This window comes from Rhinopithecus roxellana, chromosome 4 (genome assembly GCF_007565055.1).
Source record: "Rhinopithecus roxellana isolate Shanxi Qingling chromosome 4, ASM756505v1, whole genome shotgun sequence".
NCBI classification, from domain to species: Eukaryota; Metazoa; Chordata; class Mammalia; order Primates; family Cercopithecidae; genus Rhinopithecus; species Rhinopithecus roxellana.
In genome coordinates, this window is record NC_044552.1 from 16201868 (window position 1) to 16222720 (window position 20853).

The following is a 20853-nucleotide window of genomic DNA, read 5'->3' on the forward strand; positions in this document are numbered from 1 at the left end:
AAAAATACAAAAAACTAGCTGGGCGAGGTGGCGGGCGCCTGTAGTACCAGCTACTAGGGAGGCTGAGGCAGGAGAATGGCATGAACCCGGGAGGCGGAGCTTGCAGTGAGCTGAGATCCGGCCACTGCACCCAGCCTGGGCCCCAGAGCAAGACTTCGTCTCAAAAAAAAAATAAAAATAAAAAAATAAAAAAAAATTCCAGTTTCTATTCTTTTGCAGCTGCCTAAAGCTGAAGACTACTTTTAGATATATGCTATTCTGGTGGTTGCTGTTTTTCTAAGATCCTTAAGATCCAATTTTGACAACCATGTGTTAATGTGGAATCTCAGCATCCAACAGCCTTTTATATTACTAAAGTTGACCACTATTTTTATTTTAGGGAAGAAGAAACTGGGGGAGGGGGAGAGGCAGGAAGTATGATAAAACAAGCACTTTACAGATGAACACCACAATAGCACTACTATTCTAAATACCAAACACCAATAAAACCCAAATCATAATGCTGAAAACTAAAAAATTAGACAAAAACTGAATGAAGGATTGTTTTTTAATAAATCTTTTATAGGACAGAAACCTTAGCTCATGTCTTCTGGTTGTCATCATCTTCCACTGAGCTGCACCTAAAACACAAAGAACAAGTAACAAGCAACTTCGTTTTTAAAGAACAGGTAATAGTTTTGAAGGTATAAGATGAACTGTTTCTAGTGGAACTTACTTAAAAAATTCTATAAAATGAAGCCATAAACATCACCAGAAGCATCAAATTGTCAACTACTTTGGGTGAAAATAACTACAAAAGACTTGAATATGCAGCATATTATCACCAAAATAAATAATGGTGGGAAAATCACTACCCGTTTCATTAAGGTAGAATAGCTGCACCTGTGACGCCTTATGTAAAAGGCTTCACTCTACCTGAAGATGAAAATCACCTTGCATTTATTTTAGTAAGTCTAAACCGTGAAGAGACGGGGTGTAGGTTCAGAGGTGGCTTATTATATCATCTATCACCTTCCTGGCTGTAGTTCATTTCATGTCTTTAAATGGAGCAAAACCCACCAGAAGAATGCTGCTATTCTGATTTTCCATTCTTGAATGCACCAAAATGTGCATGCTTGTTGTAATTAGGTGCCTGGGTGAATAAAAAAATCCCATTTACAATTTTAAAATATTATTGATACCCCTAAAATCTGATTATTTTCCATATTCCTCAGGGAGACAAGCAATAATTTTACCCCCCAAACAGAAAAGATTACATATATTTCTGAAAAGTCTCTTCTACCATGTTAATAATACAAATTCCTTTGTGTTGCAAAACCAAGTTGATTTACAAGATTTTGTCTTAAATTGTTGCTAAATGTTTATCTACACATGCTGTCAGAAATAACCTTGTTAAGAAGGTGAAGCTGGTGTCTCAGCAAATCAGACCCCTTGGAGAAGGCGTTGAATGGCCTGTGCCCCGTTTTCCTTTTTCTCTTTCCGCACCATCAAAAGGAAAAGTGAGAAAATAGCAGAAACATTAGTTAAATCCTGAATTATACCCCATAACCTACAGGAATAATCTCACTACACTGAAAGCTGACAATATTTGTAGGATTTTTTGAAATAATTAGGATCCTAATTATTAATAAACTGATAATTTTGGCTAGGTTTACATCTTTAACTAATAATACTTTCAATTAAAAACTTTCAGGAAAAAAACAAAAGGTTGCTTTTAATAACTATTTATGGTTTACCTGACTTACCAGCACTGAAGACAAAAACTTTTAAAAATGGCTACAAATGCCTTGTTCACAAAAGACTTTATTATCTAGTGATGCATACTGAGAACATACAGAAATCTGCATGGTCCACTTCACATGCAGTAGAACAATCTTCACTTTACAATAAGTGAGTGTCAACTGTTTTATGCAATAGACAACACTTTAAAGTCACATTCTTAAAGAAAAGCTTCATTTACAAAAGAAATAAAAGGTAAAGAAGCAATTACCGCTTTTAAAAAGCAGCTGCTTTGTTCAAGAGTGGAAGGTTTATGCCTGTATTGAAAGACAACATGATCACAAATAATGAAAACAATGAACAAATGAAAAACACTTTTACCATAAAGCAGTACACTTTCAAAATGACATACAAATAGTTAAAAATTTCATTACGTTGTCTATCTAGCCTTTAAATATGAGGACTTTCAGAATTAGGCCTCAACATCTGTAATTAGTAAATGAAAACTACGCATTGTTTCTATGTCACTAGGAACTATATTTAACAAAATGTATATAAAGTCTATAGCAAGTTGATTTTAAAAAAGTAAAGTTAATAAGAAACAGTACACTGAAGGCGCTCTATCCATCAAGCGCGTTCTCTTCCAATTTTAAATGTGATGAACAAACAGAAATTGTAACTATGCCACAGTTGCAATGCCAAAAAATAAAACAAGATCAGTTATCACACATGCAGGGAATTCTGCCACAAAGCTAACATCCCTCATTTGTCAGTTGTTCCAATAAAATAACATCTTAAAACACCAGAGATGTTGATGGTTTAGCTTACCTTCAGTGTACTGAATGCTGCACACAACCTGCTTTAAAAGGAGACCATCCCTGCAGGCAGGCTCAAGAAGGAACAGACCCCTTTCGGCACTGACTACACCAAGGGCATGCTGCTGTGGCCTGCACACACACACCTAGGAAAACGTGAATATAAACAGCATTTATGCTGGCCATTTTATCTCAAGACCAAAATGAAGCCAAGTCTGCTAAAAACAAATCAACCACCCAATATTACTACTCATTTTATAACAGATGCTTTTGTCTTTATGTGAACTGCAACCATATACATTAGCACTGTAATTTTGTGCAGTCTTGGCAATTTAAAACAGTTCTACAGTGAAATTTCACGTAAGACACAAAACAGATTAACTAACATTTCTAAAAGAAATATCACCCTTGCTGTTAATTCAAATATATCATGCTTCCTCAAATTTGCTGGAGAAATATTTATAAGTTTATATACATTAATAAACTGCTGTGAAATTTCTTCAGTCTTTGTATTTACTCAAACCCTTGGAGTTTCTTCATCTTGTTTAAATTTTTTCCTGGATGAAGGCATGCTGTAGGGCCTGGTTGATGCTAATTCGTTTAGCTGGGTCCAACATCAGAATCTGGTCCAACAAGTCCTTTAGCTGGTGTACTTTCTTACGTTGGTCTTCAGGAAGTCTCTGGCACCCAATCAAGTCAGCCAACAGGTCCTTAGTTGGATTAATGGTGCTCATAACAGTAACTTTCTCCTAAAAATAATTTTTAAAATGCGTATCTCTAAATAAGTTACTAAACATATATAACTTAAATCAGATTGTTTTGGGGTCAGTCTATAAAAAATATTAAAAATATACATATATAAAAAAATATATATAGTGCATAACAACATTTTGGACAATGACAGACTGCATATGTGACAGTGGTCCCTTAAGATTGGAATACCTTATTTTTGCTCTCCTTTTTCTATGTTTAGATACACACATACACTTCCACTTATAAAAGTGCCTATGGTATTCAGTCCACCAACTTACGGTTCAGGTGTAGAAGCAAAAGGCCATACTACGTACCCTAGGTGTGTGTGAGCGTATGCTGTGGTTATGCGATGCATGACTGTGTATCATCATCATCTATTCATTTAAAACTTTGCTGTGGTTTCCTCTATGCTCTACATCTTTTTAAAAGGTAACCAAAAAACTTAAATGAAAAAGTTGACGTCAACTCTCGGCCGGGCACGGTGGCTCACGCAATCCCAGCACTTTGGAAGCCCAAAGTAGGTGGATCACTTGAACCCAGGACAGGAATTCGAGACCGCCTGGGCAACACTGCAAAACCTGTCTCTACTAAAAATACAAAAATTAGCCAGGCATAGTGGCACACAACTGTAATCCAGCTACTCAGGAGGCTGAGGCATGAGAATTGCTTGAACCTGGGAGGCAGAGGTTGCAGTGAGGCAAGATCGTGCCACTGCACTCCAGCCTAGATGACAGAGAGGGAGACTCAAAAAAAAAAAAAAAAAAAAAAAAAAAAGGTCAACTCCAAGTTAGCAATGAAAATTAACAATAAGCATGTGCTGTTTGCATTGTACTTTCCCTACCCTGAAGTGGTAAGTGACAGACATGCGAATAAGTTGATACCATGAAGTATTATTATTAAGTGCTCCAGCAAAGACAGGGACATATGACATAATAATGGGACAAAAATAAGGAAATCATTACTTCAATCTGGGAGTTTTGGAAAGGCTCATACAGAATGTGTATTTCAGCTGAGGCTTGAACATAAATTTTTTAGGGGGTTGGGGGTGAGGCAGCACAGGAAATGACTAAGCTCAGGGAGGTCTGTTAGCAAAGGCACAAAGGTCTGAAGCAGCATGCCTTCTGGCCAAATGCGGAAGAGTGGGGGTTCTGAGTGTACTGAAGAGAGGTTTGAAAACCGAAGAAGGAAGTGGGATTTGTCATTCTGAGGAACTTAAATTTTATTATTTCATAGGCAACAGGGAGCCAACAAAGGTTTTTAGGCCGGGACAGGAACATGATCAGATTTGTTTTCAGAAACATCACTCCAGCAGCAGTAAGAAAGCTGGATGGGAAGCCAGACCAAGAAAGTAATCCAAAGAAGATGTGACGAGGGCCTAAATATGACCTAAAATAAAAACAAATTCATTATGCTAGAAAAACATTTTAAAATCCCTCCATCTTTTCCATGGCCTAATGTGTTTTATTTAGGAATTGGTCAACAGCAAAAAGGAAATATTTACTTTTGTGTTTTTGTTTTTTTTTTAATTCACCAGCTCCTAGTATGACTTAGTACTCAATTAATTAACAATAAAATAACTACTGAATGCTGCATTTAAAACACTTACCCTCTCTGTTACTTTATCAACTTCTATGTACATGAAGTTGAGATTTTGATCAAAATGCTGATCTTTGAACACACCTTTTCGAATCATCTACAAAACAAACAAAAACTTGGGTTTTGAACTATTATGAAACAGTCTGGCCTACTAACAATTTAACATACAATAAGTCAAGTAAGTATTAAGTAAGTATTTAGTCTCTGTAGGTTTGTTTGATCTCAGATTCCCTTGATCCCAGGAATTCATTAAAATCTTTGGAAAAGCAAATACAAATGGTCTACCTAAAACTACTTAATAACATGAAATTATATTTGTCCAGGCAGTGACTTAAAACAATTATAACATCAAATTGTGCTTTCACTACTTAAAATTGGAGAGTCAACAAAGACTTTAAATTATTTGTTCCTAAAAATATTACAGAACTAAGGTTTTTTCTCCTTGGCAGTTAGGTAACCTAATGCCACTTTACAAATTATGTTCCAACAGCCCTAATGTGATACAGGTCAGACTTCATTACAATTAATACCAACATAGCTCATTTTTATGTAACTTATTCTAAAAAAAGTCCAACATAATAGAATTTGGACAATATGTAAAAATCAGCCTGGTCAACGTAGCAAAACTCCACCTCCACAAAAAAATTATTAAATAAATTAGCTGGGTGTGGTGGCACATGCCTGTAGTCCCAGCTACATTGGAGACTGAGGCAGGAGAACTGCTTGAGCCCAGGGGTTCGGTTCGAGGCTGCAGTGAGCTATAATTGTACTCCAGTCTGGGACACAGAGCAAGACCCAGTCTCAAAAAAAAAAAAATTAAAAGCCATACAGGCTTCTGACCTTTACGAAAAACGTGTAAATCTTTTAGAAATTCAGCAAATAGGCTGAAATCTTAAAAAGCTGAGTTATGGCAGGGTGCGGTAGCCTGTATATACTTTGGGAGGCCGAGGCAGGCGGATCACAAGGTCAGGAGATCAAGACCACCCTGGCTAACACGGTGAAACCCCATCTCTACTAAAAATACAAAAAATTAGCCGGGTGAGGTGGCGGGCGCCTGTAGTCCCAGCTACTCGGGAGGCTGAGGCAGGAGAATAGTGTGAACCCGGGACGCGGAGCCTGCAGTGAGCCAACATCGCCCCACTGCACTCCAGCCTGGGTGACAGAGCAAGACTCCTTCTCCAAGAAAACCAAAAATAGTAATAAAATAAAAAGCTAAGTTATGGCCCTCAGACACTTTAATAAATGCTTAAATTCTTGCTTCATGTTAAACAGAAACTAGTATTATAGCTGAAGTATCAAGGGTTAGAAAGATATTAAATAAATTTTCTTAGTACCTTCTCAAATAACCTCCAATCTTTAATTAATTAATTAACATCAAGTTCCTCTTACAATATCTAATATTCACCTATTCATTCTCTGACCACTAAGCACTTTCTTATATTTAACCTAACTCGATCTACATCTTTTTCCATTCTGTCTTCCAAACATTTTGAAACTTTTACCAATAAAGGTGCATCCCCAAAATATTGCTGCTCTCTGTCCATCACTGAAAAAGTTCTCTTATCCTTAGCTCTCGGCTGATTAGAACCACTAATTTAAACACCAGAAAAGGGAAAGACCCTAAGAAATCATGATAGCCATCTACCCACCTTTCTGAAATTGTTGTTTTCTAGTTCACTAGTGATGAGCGAGTGTCAGCAGTCTGTCAGTTTATAAGAAACGAAGACCTCAAAGAAGCTCATGCTAATGTCTCACCTTATTTGGCATCTTTCCTTTGAGATCCATCGCAAGCTTCAGCATATGGTTATTGGTTTTGCCAGGGAATAAAATTTTTCCAGTATAGAGTTCGTATAAGGTGCAACCTACAGACCACATATCTATACCATAGTCATAGCTTTTACCTATAACTGAAAACAAAATCAAAGTTTTAATATATGAGGACAAGGAAAACTGACTACTATTAATTTTTATTTCCACTAATGAGGGGCTACCTTAGCTTGGACTATAATCACAATCTTAATGCCTTAGTTTGAAAATTAGTTTTGTGTTCTTTCCCACTAATTCTTAATAGAGACTCAAACTTAAAAACCTTAAAAAATGGAGGTGTGGGGGAGGAACTTAAAGGGCAAAAGAAAATATGTATTTCTTCTCTTTTCTCATGTCACCTTTGGTGGAGGTGCTAATCAGCCTCAACCAAGGCAACAGGAAAAAACAAAGGTCCCATACAATCCATAAATGTGATAATCAGACCTTGAATAATCAAGAGCAGTCTTCTAAAGTCGAGGATTTTCCACAACTGTTTTGCTACTCTTGCCCGACATGATCAAGACTCCTGTCACAACTACCTTCATTCCACCTGAGGAGGATGAACTTGCTATGGTTCCCTTCCTCATGAATGAACTCGTGCAGCTGCTGAAGTGTGATGGAAAACAGTGCTTAGACATTAAGTATGCGGTTTCCATCACATATGATGGCCCAGGTCAAAGAACATTAAGAAACTTACTGATTTCAGGAGCACGATAAAATCTACTGACAAGATAAGGTGTTATGTCATTATCCGCAACATGTGAAGCCGACCCAAAATCGCAAAGCTTTAAAATAGTTTTTGATTCATTAACCTGCAAAACATTTTTTCAAGGGAATTTAATTCAAGCCAGGAATAATTAATACAAATAAATAAAAATTATTGGCTTTTAAGTTATATTAATTCCAATACTGACAACAAAGACACTCATTTAAAAATTCCCTTTCTATTTATTTTTAATTAAATTTCCTATGAAAAGTTAATATGTATCAAATATTCATTACAATGAGTAGAAACTGTTTTCAGTGAGGAAATGGATACCACAAAGTACATTTAATTTTAACAACTGCATTTTTAAAAGGGTGGGGTACTGAGAGAAAAATCTAATTTTACGAAGCAAAGCATCTTCTAAAAAGACCTTGGACACCTGAATAAAGTAAAGTTCTATCACTAAGGACTCATATTTAAGTTAACTTTCAGTTGCCAGAGAATTACGACAGCAGTGAAAGCAGAAGGTGATTCAGACTAAACTTGGACAAAACAAAACACTCTTCATCCGAAGCTGCTGTATCATCCCAAATTTAGCAATCACTTCAAGTCTAAAGAATATTAGCCCTTAAATATAAAGAAGGAATTAGTCAAGAAAATGTTAACTATATCTGGCAAAACTGATACACACGAACTCTGTATTAGTCATTTGTTCCTTTTTTCCTTTGTAAATACTTGAACATACACAGTAATAGTGACATCTGCTGAGAAAGGCTGGAGTTGCTCCCATGACTGCTGCCACTCATGAGTCAGAAGCATGTTCAGGATTAACAAGTGAAGATAATTCATATTCCAGAGTCCCTTCCCCCCTTCAAAAGAGACACACACAAATTCCGAGTTGGGACTTGAACTTGGCCTACTGCTCCCACCCCAAAGCAGCATAACACTTTAGCCTTAGGCAGTCTCTGTGGGGAGATTGGACTATTATAAATGACACCCAGAGTTAAGCTATTAATAGGAAGAGAAATGATTATTTTTAACTCCCACATTGATTACCATTCTTTTCGTCTTGGGAATCAGAAAAGCAACTTAAAATAGAAAAGTTCTTTTAAAACTTTTTAAAGTATAAGCTGAATTCAGCTACTTGAGCAGTTTCAATACCCACAGAAAACTTAAGCAGCATTTTAAAATTAGAATCTTATCAGTGGAACTCTTGGGCTGGCTAAAATGCCTTAAATAATAGCAGGGTATCCATACTCATATGCACTTCAGTTTGCTACACAACTTCTACTCCTGCCATGAGGAATGTGGTACTTAAAAACCACACTGATGCCTGAAATCACGAGCTAAAGGCTTTGGATTTTCATTAACAAAAATCAGCTCCGTCACTGAGGTCTATTTTTCCCTTCCCCAGGAAGAAGGGAAAACATTTCTTAAATGTATGTGAAAACCTATACTAGCTTAGCATTAGGTTTTAAGAACAAGAGCTTCTTCTATGACACTGGCAAATGTGTTATTCTTTAACCTCCACAATGGTTACAAAGATGCTCACTGAAAATGACCTTTTAAATTGTACATGTTTTGTATATTCTTTGACATGAACCATGTATTTCACAATTAAAAAATGAAAAATCGGCCAGGCACGGTGGCTCACACTTGTAATCCCAGCACTTTGGGAGGCCAAGGTGGGCGGATCACGAGGTTAAGGAAATCAAGACCATCCTGGCCAACATGGTGAAACCCTGTCTCTACTAAAATACAAAAATTAGCTGGGCGTGGTGGCATCTGCCTGTAATTCCAGCTACTCCGGATGTTGAGGCAGGAGAATCGCTTGAACCAGGGAGTCAGAGGTTGCAGTGAGCCAAGATCGCGCCACTGCACTCCAGCCTGGTGACAGAGTGAGACTCCGTCTCATAAAAAAAGAAAAAAAAAAAATTGAGGTAAAAATCAACTATGAAATTGGCCACACAAATTTACAATTCATTTTTAATGCACCTACCATTTCAATGTAATTACTCAGCTCCCCTAACTCCAAGTTACATTAGATATACAATACAATAATAATTCAGACCAAACATAAAAATGGAATGCACCTCACTACTAATGTGGTTGTCTGGAAGGAAATATTTTAAGATATTAAGAAAAAAGAAAAAGAAATATGAATTAAAGAGCTTACTTATTGATAAAGTCCTTAAACTTCAATGAGATCACCATTTTTTAAAGAATTTATTTTGGCCAAGTATGGTAGCTCACACCTATAATCCCAGCACTTTGGGAGGCTGCAGCAGGAGGACTGCTTGAGCCCAGGGGTTTGAGACCAGCCAGGACAATATAGCAAGAACTCATCTCTAAAAAAATTTTTTTAAATTAGGCAGTCGTAGTAGCATATGCCTGTGGGTAGTCCCAGCTACTGGGGGGGCTGAGGCAGGAGAACTGCTTGGGCCTAGGAGTTTGAGGTTACAGTGAGCCATTATGGCATCACTGCACTCTAGCCTGGGTGTCAGAACAAGACCTTGCCTCAAAACAAAACAAAAGAAAAAATAAAAAGTATTTATTTTGTTATAGCTCCAACAGTTCCCAATAAAGAACACCCTATTAGTCTTCAGGATCTCTCCTAGGCATCAACTGCAGGAGAGTTGATAAAAAGAACCCATTTAAAAAAAATGAAATGCAGAATGTTACCAGAAGATAAGCTGGAATTCTCCGATTTGTGAACACAACCCAAACTGAAGGCCACAAAAGAGGGTGAAGTAATGGGGCCGGGGAGGGGAAGAGTGTGTGTGTGTGTACATTAATCACATCACTGTGATAATATGTATGCATCTCAAAATTTCAAAAACATATACATTGTGAAATCTGCACATTACCACTAGAGGTCATTAGTGGAAGAGGATTAAGATTTCAAAAGGTGAGAACACACGGACACACAGGGGAACAATATACCCTGGGGTCCGTCAGAGGCTGGAAGGTGAGAGGTGGGAGAATCAGGAAAAATGGGTACAAAGCCTCCATGACACAAGTTTACCTGTGTAACAAGCCTGCACACGTACCCCTGAACTTAAAAGTTTAAAAATAAAATAAAAAAACTTCAAAAGCGATGCCTTTAAATAGAATACCTAACCACAACTGAGCTTTGTTGTGTTTGGGCCCCCAGGAGCCACAGCTTAGGGAGCTATAAAATTAGCAAACAGAGGAGCAGGAACACTCTTTATTTCAAAACAGCAACACGTGCAGCATTTTTTTAAGATAACAGAAGAAACTCATTATTACTACATTAAAGAATTCCGGGATTGGTGCATCCTTTAAATCCATCAATGAAAAGAGAAAAAAAAGGGACAACTGCACATTTCCTTTTTCTTCATACTTGTCAATGAAATTTCACTGTCCGATTTCCAAGAAAGATAAAAATTATTAGTCACCTGAAATAGGTTATTAATATACTGAACTATGCTTCTGTCATTTCTCATAATAATCATATTGCTAGTAAGAAGTGATATGAATGTATAAGATGTACAATGCAGCTTGACTGTTTGACTTACCAGGATATTGTCTGGCTTGATATCTGCATGTAGGATATTGCATCTTTTAAGGAGTTTCAATGCCAGGAACAACTGCTGACTATAGGATCTTACAGCTTTAATATGAAGACCAACATCTTTACCATATTTTTTTAACACCTCTCGTAAGTTCATACTTTTAGGAGAAAATAAAACACAAAAAACAAAATAGGAGTTAAAATGCAAAATGGAAATATAAAAAGGCAAAAACATTTGCAAGCGTTAAAGTACAATCAAGTGCAGAATACAAACAATAAAAATACCTAAGAACCGTCCCCACATTTGATAAATTATTTTATACTGAAAGGAGAGCGTATCAAATTGTATGTATATACACATTTTCCCAATAAATTCAATTTTCTAAATAAGTAGGAAGAAAGATAGGCAAGGTAAAACTCCCATTTCGATTTCAGAATAGATTCACATTTGAAAACACAACAAAGCCATACTGTTGAAGATAAACATTCCTTGAAATATTTCATTTTAAGAGACTCTCTCTGTTGACCTATGGGCTCCATGAGAGTAGTGCCTGGTGTACAGTATAGTCAACTAATGTTTGTAGATTCATGATTCAAAAGACTAGCTGGGATTACGATGGCTCACACCTGTAACACCAACACTCTGGGAGGCCAAGGTGGGCAGATCAATTGAGGTCAGGAGTTCAAGACCAGCCGGGCCAAGATGGTGAAACCCTGTCTGTACTAAAAATACAAAAATTAGCCGGGTGTAGTGGTGTGCACCTGTAATCCCAGCTATTTGGGTGGCTGAGGCATGAGAATCACTTGAACTCGGGAGGCGGAGGTTGCAGTGAGCCAAGACTGCACCACTGTACTCCAGGCTGAGCAACGGAGTGAGACTGTCTCAACAACAACAACAACAACAACAACAACAACAACAACAAAGACCAGCTGTTAACCAAAAGTTAAACAACAAAACCAGAGCTGTGTGGATAAAATAAATCAAATACCCAGAAAATCTGTCACAGTATTTATCCAAAATGAGATGGTAAAGATGAAGAAGTTAACTTTTCAGTGTAATGCATAGGTTTTGACATTGTACCTGAGAGGCTCGAATACAAGACAAAGATGCTGTTTGTGATAGAAGTGCCTGAAGAGTCGCAGACAATGAAATTTGTCATCAGGATCAGCATCATTAAGTTTTTTCAAGAACTCTAGTTCTTTTAAACCAGTCTTTTGCCTAAAATAAAAGAAACAAAAAACTTGGGTTAAAATTGAATATATGTAGAATTTAGGAGCACTACATAATATATTTGCTAGCCCCAGTCTGATGATCAGGTGATGTGTGGGAGGAGTCTGTATTTTTAAGTACTAATAAATCTACTGAGAAATGATGTCTCTATATATCATTCACATAATACTTTGTATTTAGTCAACTATCATTATCATAATTTCCAAAATAATCAATGCACAAAACAGAAACATTGAGGAACAAACCCATCTTTATTTTGATTTTTAAAAAATTTTGATTTTGCCTGAAGGAATATCAATATTGTATATTTTATCTCAAAACAGGCCAGGCACAGTGGCTCATGCCTGTAATCCCAGCACTTTGGGAGGCGGAGGTGGGTGGATCACTTGAGGTCAGTTCAAGATCAGCCTGGTCAACATGGCAAAACCCTGTCTCTACCAAAAATACAAAAATTAGCCAAGGGTGGTGGCGGGCGCCTATAATCCCAGCTACTTGGGAGGCTGAGACAGGAGAAGTGCTTGAATCTGGGAGATGGAGGGTTTGCAGTTGAGCTGAGATCGCACCATTGCACGCCAGCCTGGGCAACAAGAGCAAAACTCCATCTCAAAAAAATAAATAAATAAAAAAAACCCCACATCTTGACATTATTTTTAACAAAAATGAAACCACACTGCACACTTGGTTGTCTTGGTTCCTTTAAGAATGCAGTAATCGGCCGGGTGCAGAGGCTCATGCCTGTGATCTCAGCACTTTGGGAGGCCGAGGCAGGTGGAGCACTTGAGGTCATGAACTCAAGACCAGCCTGGCCAATGTGGCGAAACCCTGTCTCTACTAAAAATATAAAAATTAGCTGGGCATGGTGGCAGGTACCTGTAATCCCAGCTACTCGGGAGGCTAAGGAAGGAAAATCCCTTGAACCCAGGAGGCAGAGGTTGCAGTGAGCCGAGATCATGGCACTGCACTCCAGCCTGGGTGACAGAGCAAAACCCCGTTTCAAAAAAAAAAAAAAAAAAAAGCAAAAAAAAAAAAAAAAAAACCAAAACAGAACGTAGTAATGGACGCCTTATCAAATTTTAACACTTGGTTATCTGAGGAAATTCTTGTTACAATTTGTCAACAAGCTACATTTTAAGGTGAGCAGCTAAATACAGAAGTTGGGGCTTCCCATCAAAACAAGGCCCTTTCTAATTTCTAAGCCTAGGGCAACCTAAACTTAACACTTATTTTTAACATTTCAAAAACATTAAGTTCATTTTAATACCAGCTCAGTGTGTGGAATTAAAACATACAGGTATGGCAATTAACTATTCTATTGAAGGAAAACAGGAACAAATTAAAAAAAGAGTTTCTCATCACTCGGATAAATTTTCACTTTTTTGCAGGTCACCTTAGTGACAGCTAATCAGTATGATCTTTTCATTTCTCTACTCGTCTTAAAATAAAGCAAAGGATGGCATAAGACAGGCAATAGAGAGGAGTTTAAGTTGTTATCGGTGCATATAGTAGGTACTACAATGCACTGACATGAATTAAAAATAATGTCTATTGTTCTAGTACATATAACATATGGCTATAATTTTAAAATCCAGTCAAAACCAACTGTTTCCATTACTTTATAATTGCAATACTTGTTTTACACATTGTATCATGTGTAAAACAAGTCACTTTAAAAAAATAGTTTGAAAACATGTTCATCTGTAATATCTGTACTGTTAAAGGTTTCCTCCCACGTCTTCTGAACTTACATGAGCTCATTGTTTCTGATGATCTTTACAGCCACTTCTTGGTTGGCTCTTGCATTATCTCTGGCTCGTACAACATTACTGAATACACCTTGCCCAGTGTAGCCATACACATTGTAACGCTTATCTAGGACTTCACCTATGTTCACACCTAAAAAAGCAAATTAAAAAATTAGAATTCTGACTATTAAATAGAATCAGAAAGGAGGAAACACAGTGCAGTCACTTAAAATTGTGTTAAATCTCTACTATTTGGTTTCCTAGACACAATGAAGAAGCAAAGCCATGCCTCCACGGATCACTCTATCAGAGTGTGGTTAGACGCCGCATGCCCACTTCAGATCACCAGAAGAGTTCCTGTTGTTCTATCAACTGCTGATGAGTTTAACACTGAGTAAGTTTTTCTAATTGTAGTCCTGCATGACAAATACTGCAAGACTGGCATCCAAAGTTTTCTGTTTGTTGTTTTTCTTGGTTTCAGATCAAGACGAGTAAGTGACGTACCCCTTCCTTCTGGAAGACTATCTCATGGCTGAAAATAACTTTGAATAGATTTAGGTTGTACATCAAGACTTTACCTCACCTCCATTTGTGATGCTTCTGGGCTGCTTACAGAATACACATCAGTTCATGCAGCTGTTGGATGTGCTACACTTTTAAAGGATGGCACTGTGATGTGATTTTTCAGAATTCTCCAATAATCTGTGATTGCATCAAGCAGCATGCTTTTTTGCAAGGTGTTACAATGAACTCTAAAGTTAATATAAAATGTGAACTTACGATAATAGCCTTCTGCATCGGTCCAGTTATCTCTGAGGTTGGGATTCTCTTTGAAATCTTTTCCGATGCCAGCGGCCCGAAGACGAGCACTCTGAAATTAAAGAGGCAACATGAACAGTTTACCTACTTGTCAGACATTTAAAGCACTTCCTTTAAACACAAAAGGGTAACACCAGATATAATTTAATAAAAACATTTTATTCCAAATTAAATAAACTCTTACTATCACTTATGTAAATCCAACATAGCTGAAACATGAGACCAAAGTATCTTGATTCAAAATAACACTCAAAAAAAAAAAAAAAAAAAAAAAAAAAAAAGCCCGGTGTAGTGGCTTGTGTTTGTAGTCCCAGCTACTTGGTAGGCTGAGACAGGAAGATCACTTGAGCGCAGGAATTCAAGGCTGCAGTGAGCCATGATCTCACTAATTACTGTACTCTGCACTTTAGTCTGGGACAGAGTGAGACCCTATCTCAAAACAAAAGAGAAAAAAAAGAAAATTCAAAACCAGATACAATTTTCTATAGCTGCTATATCATTTGTGTTCTTCCCATACATGGATGAAATGTAGTAAGTCACTGGCTGCACAGTTGACACTATGTGGAAAATTGAAAAATAAGAATATGTGGTACTTCTGATGATTCTTTACTGCACCTTACTCTGCGTGATGCCCAGAAGATCCTTCAATATCAACCAAGCAAATGAGTACTGACACCAAAATTGAGTCAATACTCATTTCATTCTCTCCTAATTCATCTATATGTTGGTGCTCCTGTTGCTCTGTGTGTGTGTATACACACATATACATGACTATTAATCTTACCACATTTTTATTTTCCCTGTTATGTTTATCTTCTCTACCTCCTCTTATGAAGGCCTCTTATTTCTCAGGTCCTTTGAAATTTATATTGAAAATGTCCCCAAGTTTGACCACATTTATAGTTTAAGACTTTCCCAACATAATGCATTGATAAAAATTTAAGAAAAAAATGGCAAAATCACCAAAATTTCTTAATCTACTCCTTATAACATTTCCAATTCTTCAATAAATTCTATTAAACCCCAAATCTTTAAGTTCTCAATTACCTGTTAATACAATATAGAGGCCCCAAAGTAGAGTCTATTCTAATAAAGACCTAGAAAATATTGGTATCTCCCTATCTCACCTAACTACCCTATGTATGTATATGTAAATACACAATACTGTACAAATAACTACGTTTATCATTTGGTGTTTGACTTTTATAAAGCTCTCAAATTGTTCTGCCATACCTGTCTTAAAATTTGACATTAATTTTAGATTTATAAGATGCAAAACTAGTAGAGTTTTCAGACACCTTTCACCCACACTGCTCAAAATATTTATTACATTTGTTTTATCCTTCTTTCTCTGTATATATATACACACCCATATATTTATTGTATTTTTTTCTGTTTAACAGTTGATTTAAAATTACTTACATCAAAATACGCAGCAAACATATCATCAGATTCTGTAAACATATCAGGTGCCAACAACTTCTTCTGAGATGAACCTTAAAGGAAATTAGCATTAATGTTTAAAAAGTGAAGAGACGATTTAAAACACAAAATAAAATAAATGAATGGAGAGTCATTAATAGTAATTCAAACTTTTTTGCCCTCTTGCACATCAGTTTCCCAATAGTATTCAATTTAGAATCACTTTATTAACATTTAAGATACATAAAGATATTCACTTTTTAGCAACAGAGTGCATTTCAGAAAGTTGAAAGACTGGCCGGGCACGGTGGCTCACGCCTGTAATCCCAGCACTTTGGGAGGCCGAGGTGGGTGGAACACCTGAGGCCAGGAGTTTGAGACCAGCCTGGCCAACAAGGCGAAACCCCATCTTTACTAAAAATACAAAAATTAGTTAGGCATGGTGGCAGGTGCCTGTAATCCCAGCTACTTGGGAGGCTGAGGCAGGAGAATTGCTTGAACCCGGGAGAAGGAGGTTGTGGTGAGCTGAGATCGCACCACTGCACTCCAGCCTAGGTGACAGAATTAGACTCTGCTCAAAAAAAAAAAAAAAAAAAAAGTCGAAAGACCTAATGTTAACTTTTACTATTCTTAGTTTAAATGAATAAGCTAATAGCTAAGCAATGACTTTATATTAAAATAAAAGCTCACCTTTAAAAAATGTTATTCATTTGCACCTTAAATCCCAAAAGGTTAATATTTCCACTATAGATCTAAATCTCTATGTATCTCTCCCTTAAAAAGTCCAACAATCCCATACAAAACTTGGCTAAAAAATAAAAGGAGTTTCTAGAAAAAAAAATCCAGTAGCTTTAACCAAATGAACGCATGCTCATTATCACTTACATTAAGGAAAATGCAAATTAAAACTACAATGAGGTATCATTTTCTGACCTCTGATACTACTAGCTAAACATCCAAAAGTACAACATTCTGTTAACAAGGCTCTGGATAAACAAGCACTCAGAAAGATGGCAAAATGGTATAACCCTTATAAAAGAGTGAAATTTGGTAATATATAGCAAAATTATATATTTACTCCCTCTTCTGACCCAGCAATCCCACTTCTAGGGAACTATCCTAAAACACAGTGGCCAAGAATTAGAGAATGACTTAATGCACAATGCCATTATAATCAGTACCCAATGAATAGCCAAAAACTGGACACAACTCAAATATCATTAGAAGTCTGACTGAATAAACTATGGCATAGCCTATAAAAAGGAGTGAGGAAAAGCATACTGATCTAAAGTATGTGTAGTTTGGTTTTGTGTGTATAGGAAGAATACAACATACACACATACATGCAATAATGAAAGACAAATGTATTATTAAGAAAAAAAAGATGATTCCTAAAAATCAAAAGCAAATGAAAATAAACCTGAACATGTCAAATTTGTGGCATATCATACAGAGATTTCAAATGATTTTAAAAGACAGAGAATTGTGCCTATACACCTTAGAATGTATTCTAAAATCAAAAAGAACCACTGAAATTTTAAGCCACAGTTAGTACATTTAGTAACGATAATCGTACTGATGTCTTATGTTTCAAGATAACCTATCAGTAACCATGTTAAGAACTAGATTTTTCACTGTAATAAGACAGAAATATAAAATTTAAATTAATAAGCCCCTATAATCTCAATTTTAAATCGGCAGTCTCTGTGTAAACTCCTCCTTTCCAGAAGAGTATCTACTTCCTAACTTTGTCCAGTGAAAAGGCCCAGAAATAACAGACACTAGTAAGTGTCTTGTGATGTCTAAATGGCATTTCCTATTAAATGGAACCAGGGATCCTTGGAGAAATAGCTGATTCTGCTCTGGGCAAGACATGCACAAGATAAACCTGTGGCATCTTGCTGGAACGGGAGTCGGTAAACTATATACAGACTGTGGATGAAATCTAGCTGGCTGCTTCTTTCTGTATGGCCTATTTTTACATTTGTAAGTGTTCAGGAGGGGAAAACAGAATACTTTGTGGCAAGTGAAAATTAGATGAAATTCAAATTTCAGTTTCAAAGTTTTTTCTGGAACACAGCTATGCCCATTCATCAATGTATTGTCTGTGGCAGGTTCTGCCCTCCAACAAGTTCACTATATGGAACTATAGAGGAAAAGGCCAATACAATTACCAAAGGCTCAATATTTACTACCTAACCTCTCAGACAAAAAGTTCGCTGGTCCCTGTTCTAGAAAGTAAGAAAGCTATATTCAACACTCAAGGGCTAGGCCAAAAGGACACGAGAAATCAACTGAAAAAGGGCTGCTTTCCCCAATCCAGTTAGACCAATCTGAGCTTCAGAAAGAAAAAATAACAGCATCAGATAGAAACACATCAAGCACATAATGACACCAAACGATGAACACCTAACACAACCGTCAACATCTCATTAGCTATTGCTGGAGGTTGCTAGGGCACCAACTCTATTCTAAAAACTGGTAAATAAAGTAAACAATTAACATGTATTTACCCTGCCTTTCCTGTACAAACTATCTTTTGGGGTAACCAAAAAGTGGAAACTTCTTTTATTTAATGTTTTTAAATATTGATGTTCTTAACTGATAGAGATACAGACAAGTACTTACAGGGGGAATAAAATCATAATTGGATTTACTTTAAAACAGCAAGCAAAACAAAAGGTAATGAACATGTGGGAGTTCAGTATACTATTCGGGATATGTGAACTAATAAAAACACATTTATAGAGAACATTTGTAGGGACATATTTAATATTATATTACTGCAATACTGAGCAGAAGCAACATGTCTAATTCCTTTTACTTTTCCCAATCCCACCCCAAACAAGGTCCCTTATTATAAAGTTATAGAGCTAAAAATTCAGAGAAGAGCATCGCCAGGACAAAACTCTATCTTACCATTATTCTGTTCAACTGTCATTAGATTATGCTTGGCTTTCACTGAGGCCTCAAATGTATCCACATTTTCCCGTTCATACTCTTTAACATCAGCAGCTACGCGCTCCAGAATGTCATCTGGAGATGGTGATCGTGTTCTCGTACTGCTCTGGGGGCTGCTTGGTTCAGATGGCACAGACATATTGCTATCTTCTGCAAGGTATTTATATTTCTGTAATAACAATACAGAAAATAATACTTCCATAAAATCGGATGCTATCCAAATACATTAATTGCTAAGAGTTGCTGCAGTGAAAAGTTGAGAATGTATCAAATAATGTAACAAACCAAAAAGTATTTACACCTTGGGGTTCAATCAAATCCACAATCCCTTATGTAATTTCTAAATTCACAAAAATCTGAAAAAGTTTTTCTTTGGTGCACATTCATCAGGTGGCAACACTTCACCTTATCAGATGAGATACCATTTATTGTCTTATTTTCTCCCCAGTGTTACTATTATAGGATGCCTCACTGTAGAAATACTAATGTGTTTATGGGGTCTGCTGCAGACCCCACTGATGGCACAAAATAGATGCACCATAACACCTTTCTAAAACTCAAAATGTCTGACTTCTGAAGCACATATGCCCCCAAGGGTTGGAGGTAAGGGGTTGTGGACCTGAGCAAGAACAAAAAAAGATTCATCCACATCTTCAGGGATATGAGTTTATTAACTACAATTTTACCAGTGTCCCAGAAAAGTAAGCTTCCTCCGGAATTAGTTTTGCCCTACTTCCTTTCTGGTGATGCAAGTTCTGTCCTTCACTCCAGCGTGGCACACTATTACCTGATTTACAGTTTGCTATGTGTGTTTAGGTACGCTGCCACAGCTGTTTTCTCCTTTTCTCTTCTGAGGAAGAGCTGACAACCTTCCAAGTCAGCAAACTTTATAATTAAATGACTATATCAAGATCTTTGTACACCATTCTTTACCCACCCAATCTTCTTCATCATCTGGCTCTAGTCTTAAAATTATTTTTCAAATGTTTCATTTAAACTACCAGATTCACATTACAAAACTTGCCATTACTAGATATTAAAATATTTACTTTATTCATAGTAACATGCATAATTTTTTGTTAAATAAAATTCCTCCAGTTTATTCTATACTCATACATGTTCATTAGCTTAAAAAGAAAGCAAACCTCAAATTCTTATTTATTACAGAAGAGGTTTATATCAGAATTCTATGTATAAACAACCAGAATTCTACGTATAACCAACAAAGAGCAACCATCTCAGTTTTAGTAACTAAAAAAATGATCATTTTTTCAAATCTCACGAAGATAATTTTATACATACTCTCCTTTTCTAAGGACCTGTTAAACTGTTATTAATGTTACTTTTTTGTTAAAGCAAAAAAATCTTTATTTTACAACAACGATTATTTTTCATTAAAATCACATACCTGAACAATTGCCTGCCTTTGTATTCTTCTCTGTTCTATCAGGGCTTCTTCGTCTTCCTCCTCTACATCAAAGTCTTCAAGGCTTAAAGAAAAATTCAAACACCCTTAGCGATTCTAAAACCATACCCCTTCTGCATTCTCAAGACAGGAGAATGTAGCTATCAGTAAGTCGGAGCAAAAGTCTTAAGTCATGTTACCCGTATTTCCAAACCATCCCCGTTAACTGCCTGGTTTGGAATGCAGGGAAGTAACCTAGAAACCATCCCCGTTAACTGCCTGGTTTGGAATGCAGGGAAGTAACCTAGCTTTGTCTCCGTTTTCTTCTCATCTATTTCATGGC

At 36.7% G+C, this 20853-nt stretch overlaps 1 protein-coding gene across 6 annotated transcripts in view; it reads right to left on the minus strand.

Moving 5' to 3' along the window:
- The window catches only part of PRPF4B (pre-mRNA processing factor 4B), a 43648-nt gene that overhangs the window by 1673 nt on the left and 21122 nt on the right, over nucleotides 1-20853 (minus strand). For 3 of the 6 annotated variants that reach the window (XM_010366089.2, XM_010366090.2, XM_030928280.1), the window contains exons 5-15: nucleotides 20514-20595; nucleotides 19064-19274; nucleotides 16145-16218; nucleotides 14684-14774; nucleotides 13907-14054; nucleotides 12012-12149; nucleotides 10935-11088; nucleotides 7387-7501; nucleotides 6639-6790; nucleotides 4894-4980; nucleotides 1784-3283 (exon numbers count right to left, since the gene is read on the minus strand). In XM_010366089.2, the coding sequence (XP_010364391.1) occupies nucleotides 3080-3283; nucleotides 4894-4980; nucleotides 6639-6790; nucleotides 7387-7501; nucleotides 10935-11088; nucleotides 12012-12149; nucleotides 13907-14054; nucleotides 14684-14774; nucleotides 16145-16218; nucleotides 19064-19274; nucleotides 20514-20595 (1456 nt within the window). In that variant the 3' untranslated portion in view covers nucleotides 1784-3079. Of the gene's footprint in view, nucleotides 1-531; nucleotides 621-1059; nucleotides 1133-1388; nucleotides 1476-1783; nucleotides 3284-4893; nucleotides 4981-6638; nucleotides 6791-7386; nucleotides 7502-10934; nucleotides 11089-12011; nucleotides 12150-13906; nucleotides 14055-14683; nucleotides 14775-16144; nucleotides 16219-19063; nucleotides 19275-20513; nucleotides 20596-20853 lie in introns of those variants that run through there. The other 3 variants (XR_748298.2, XR_748301.2, XR_004056719.1) reach the window with 3 other exon arrangements.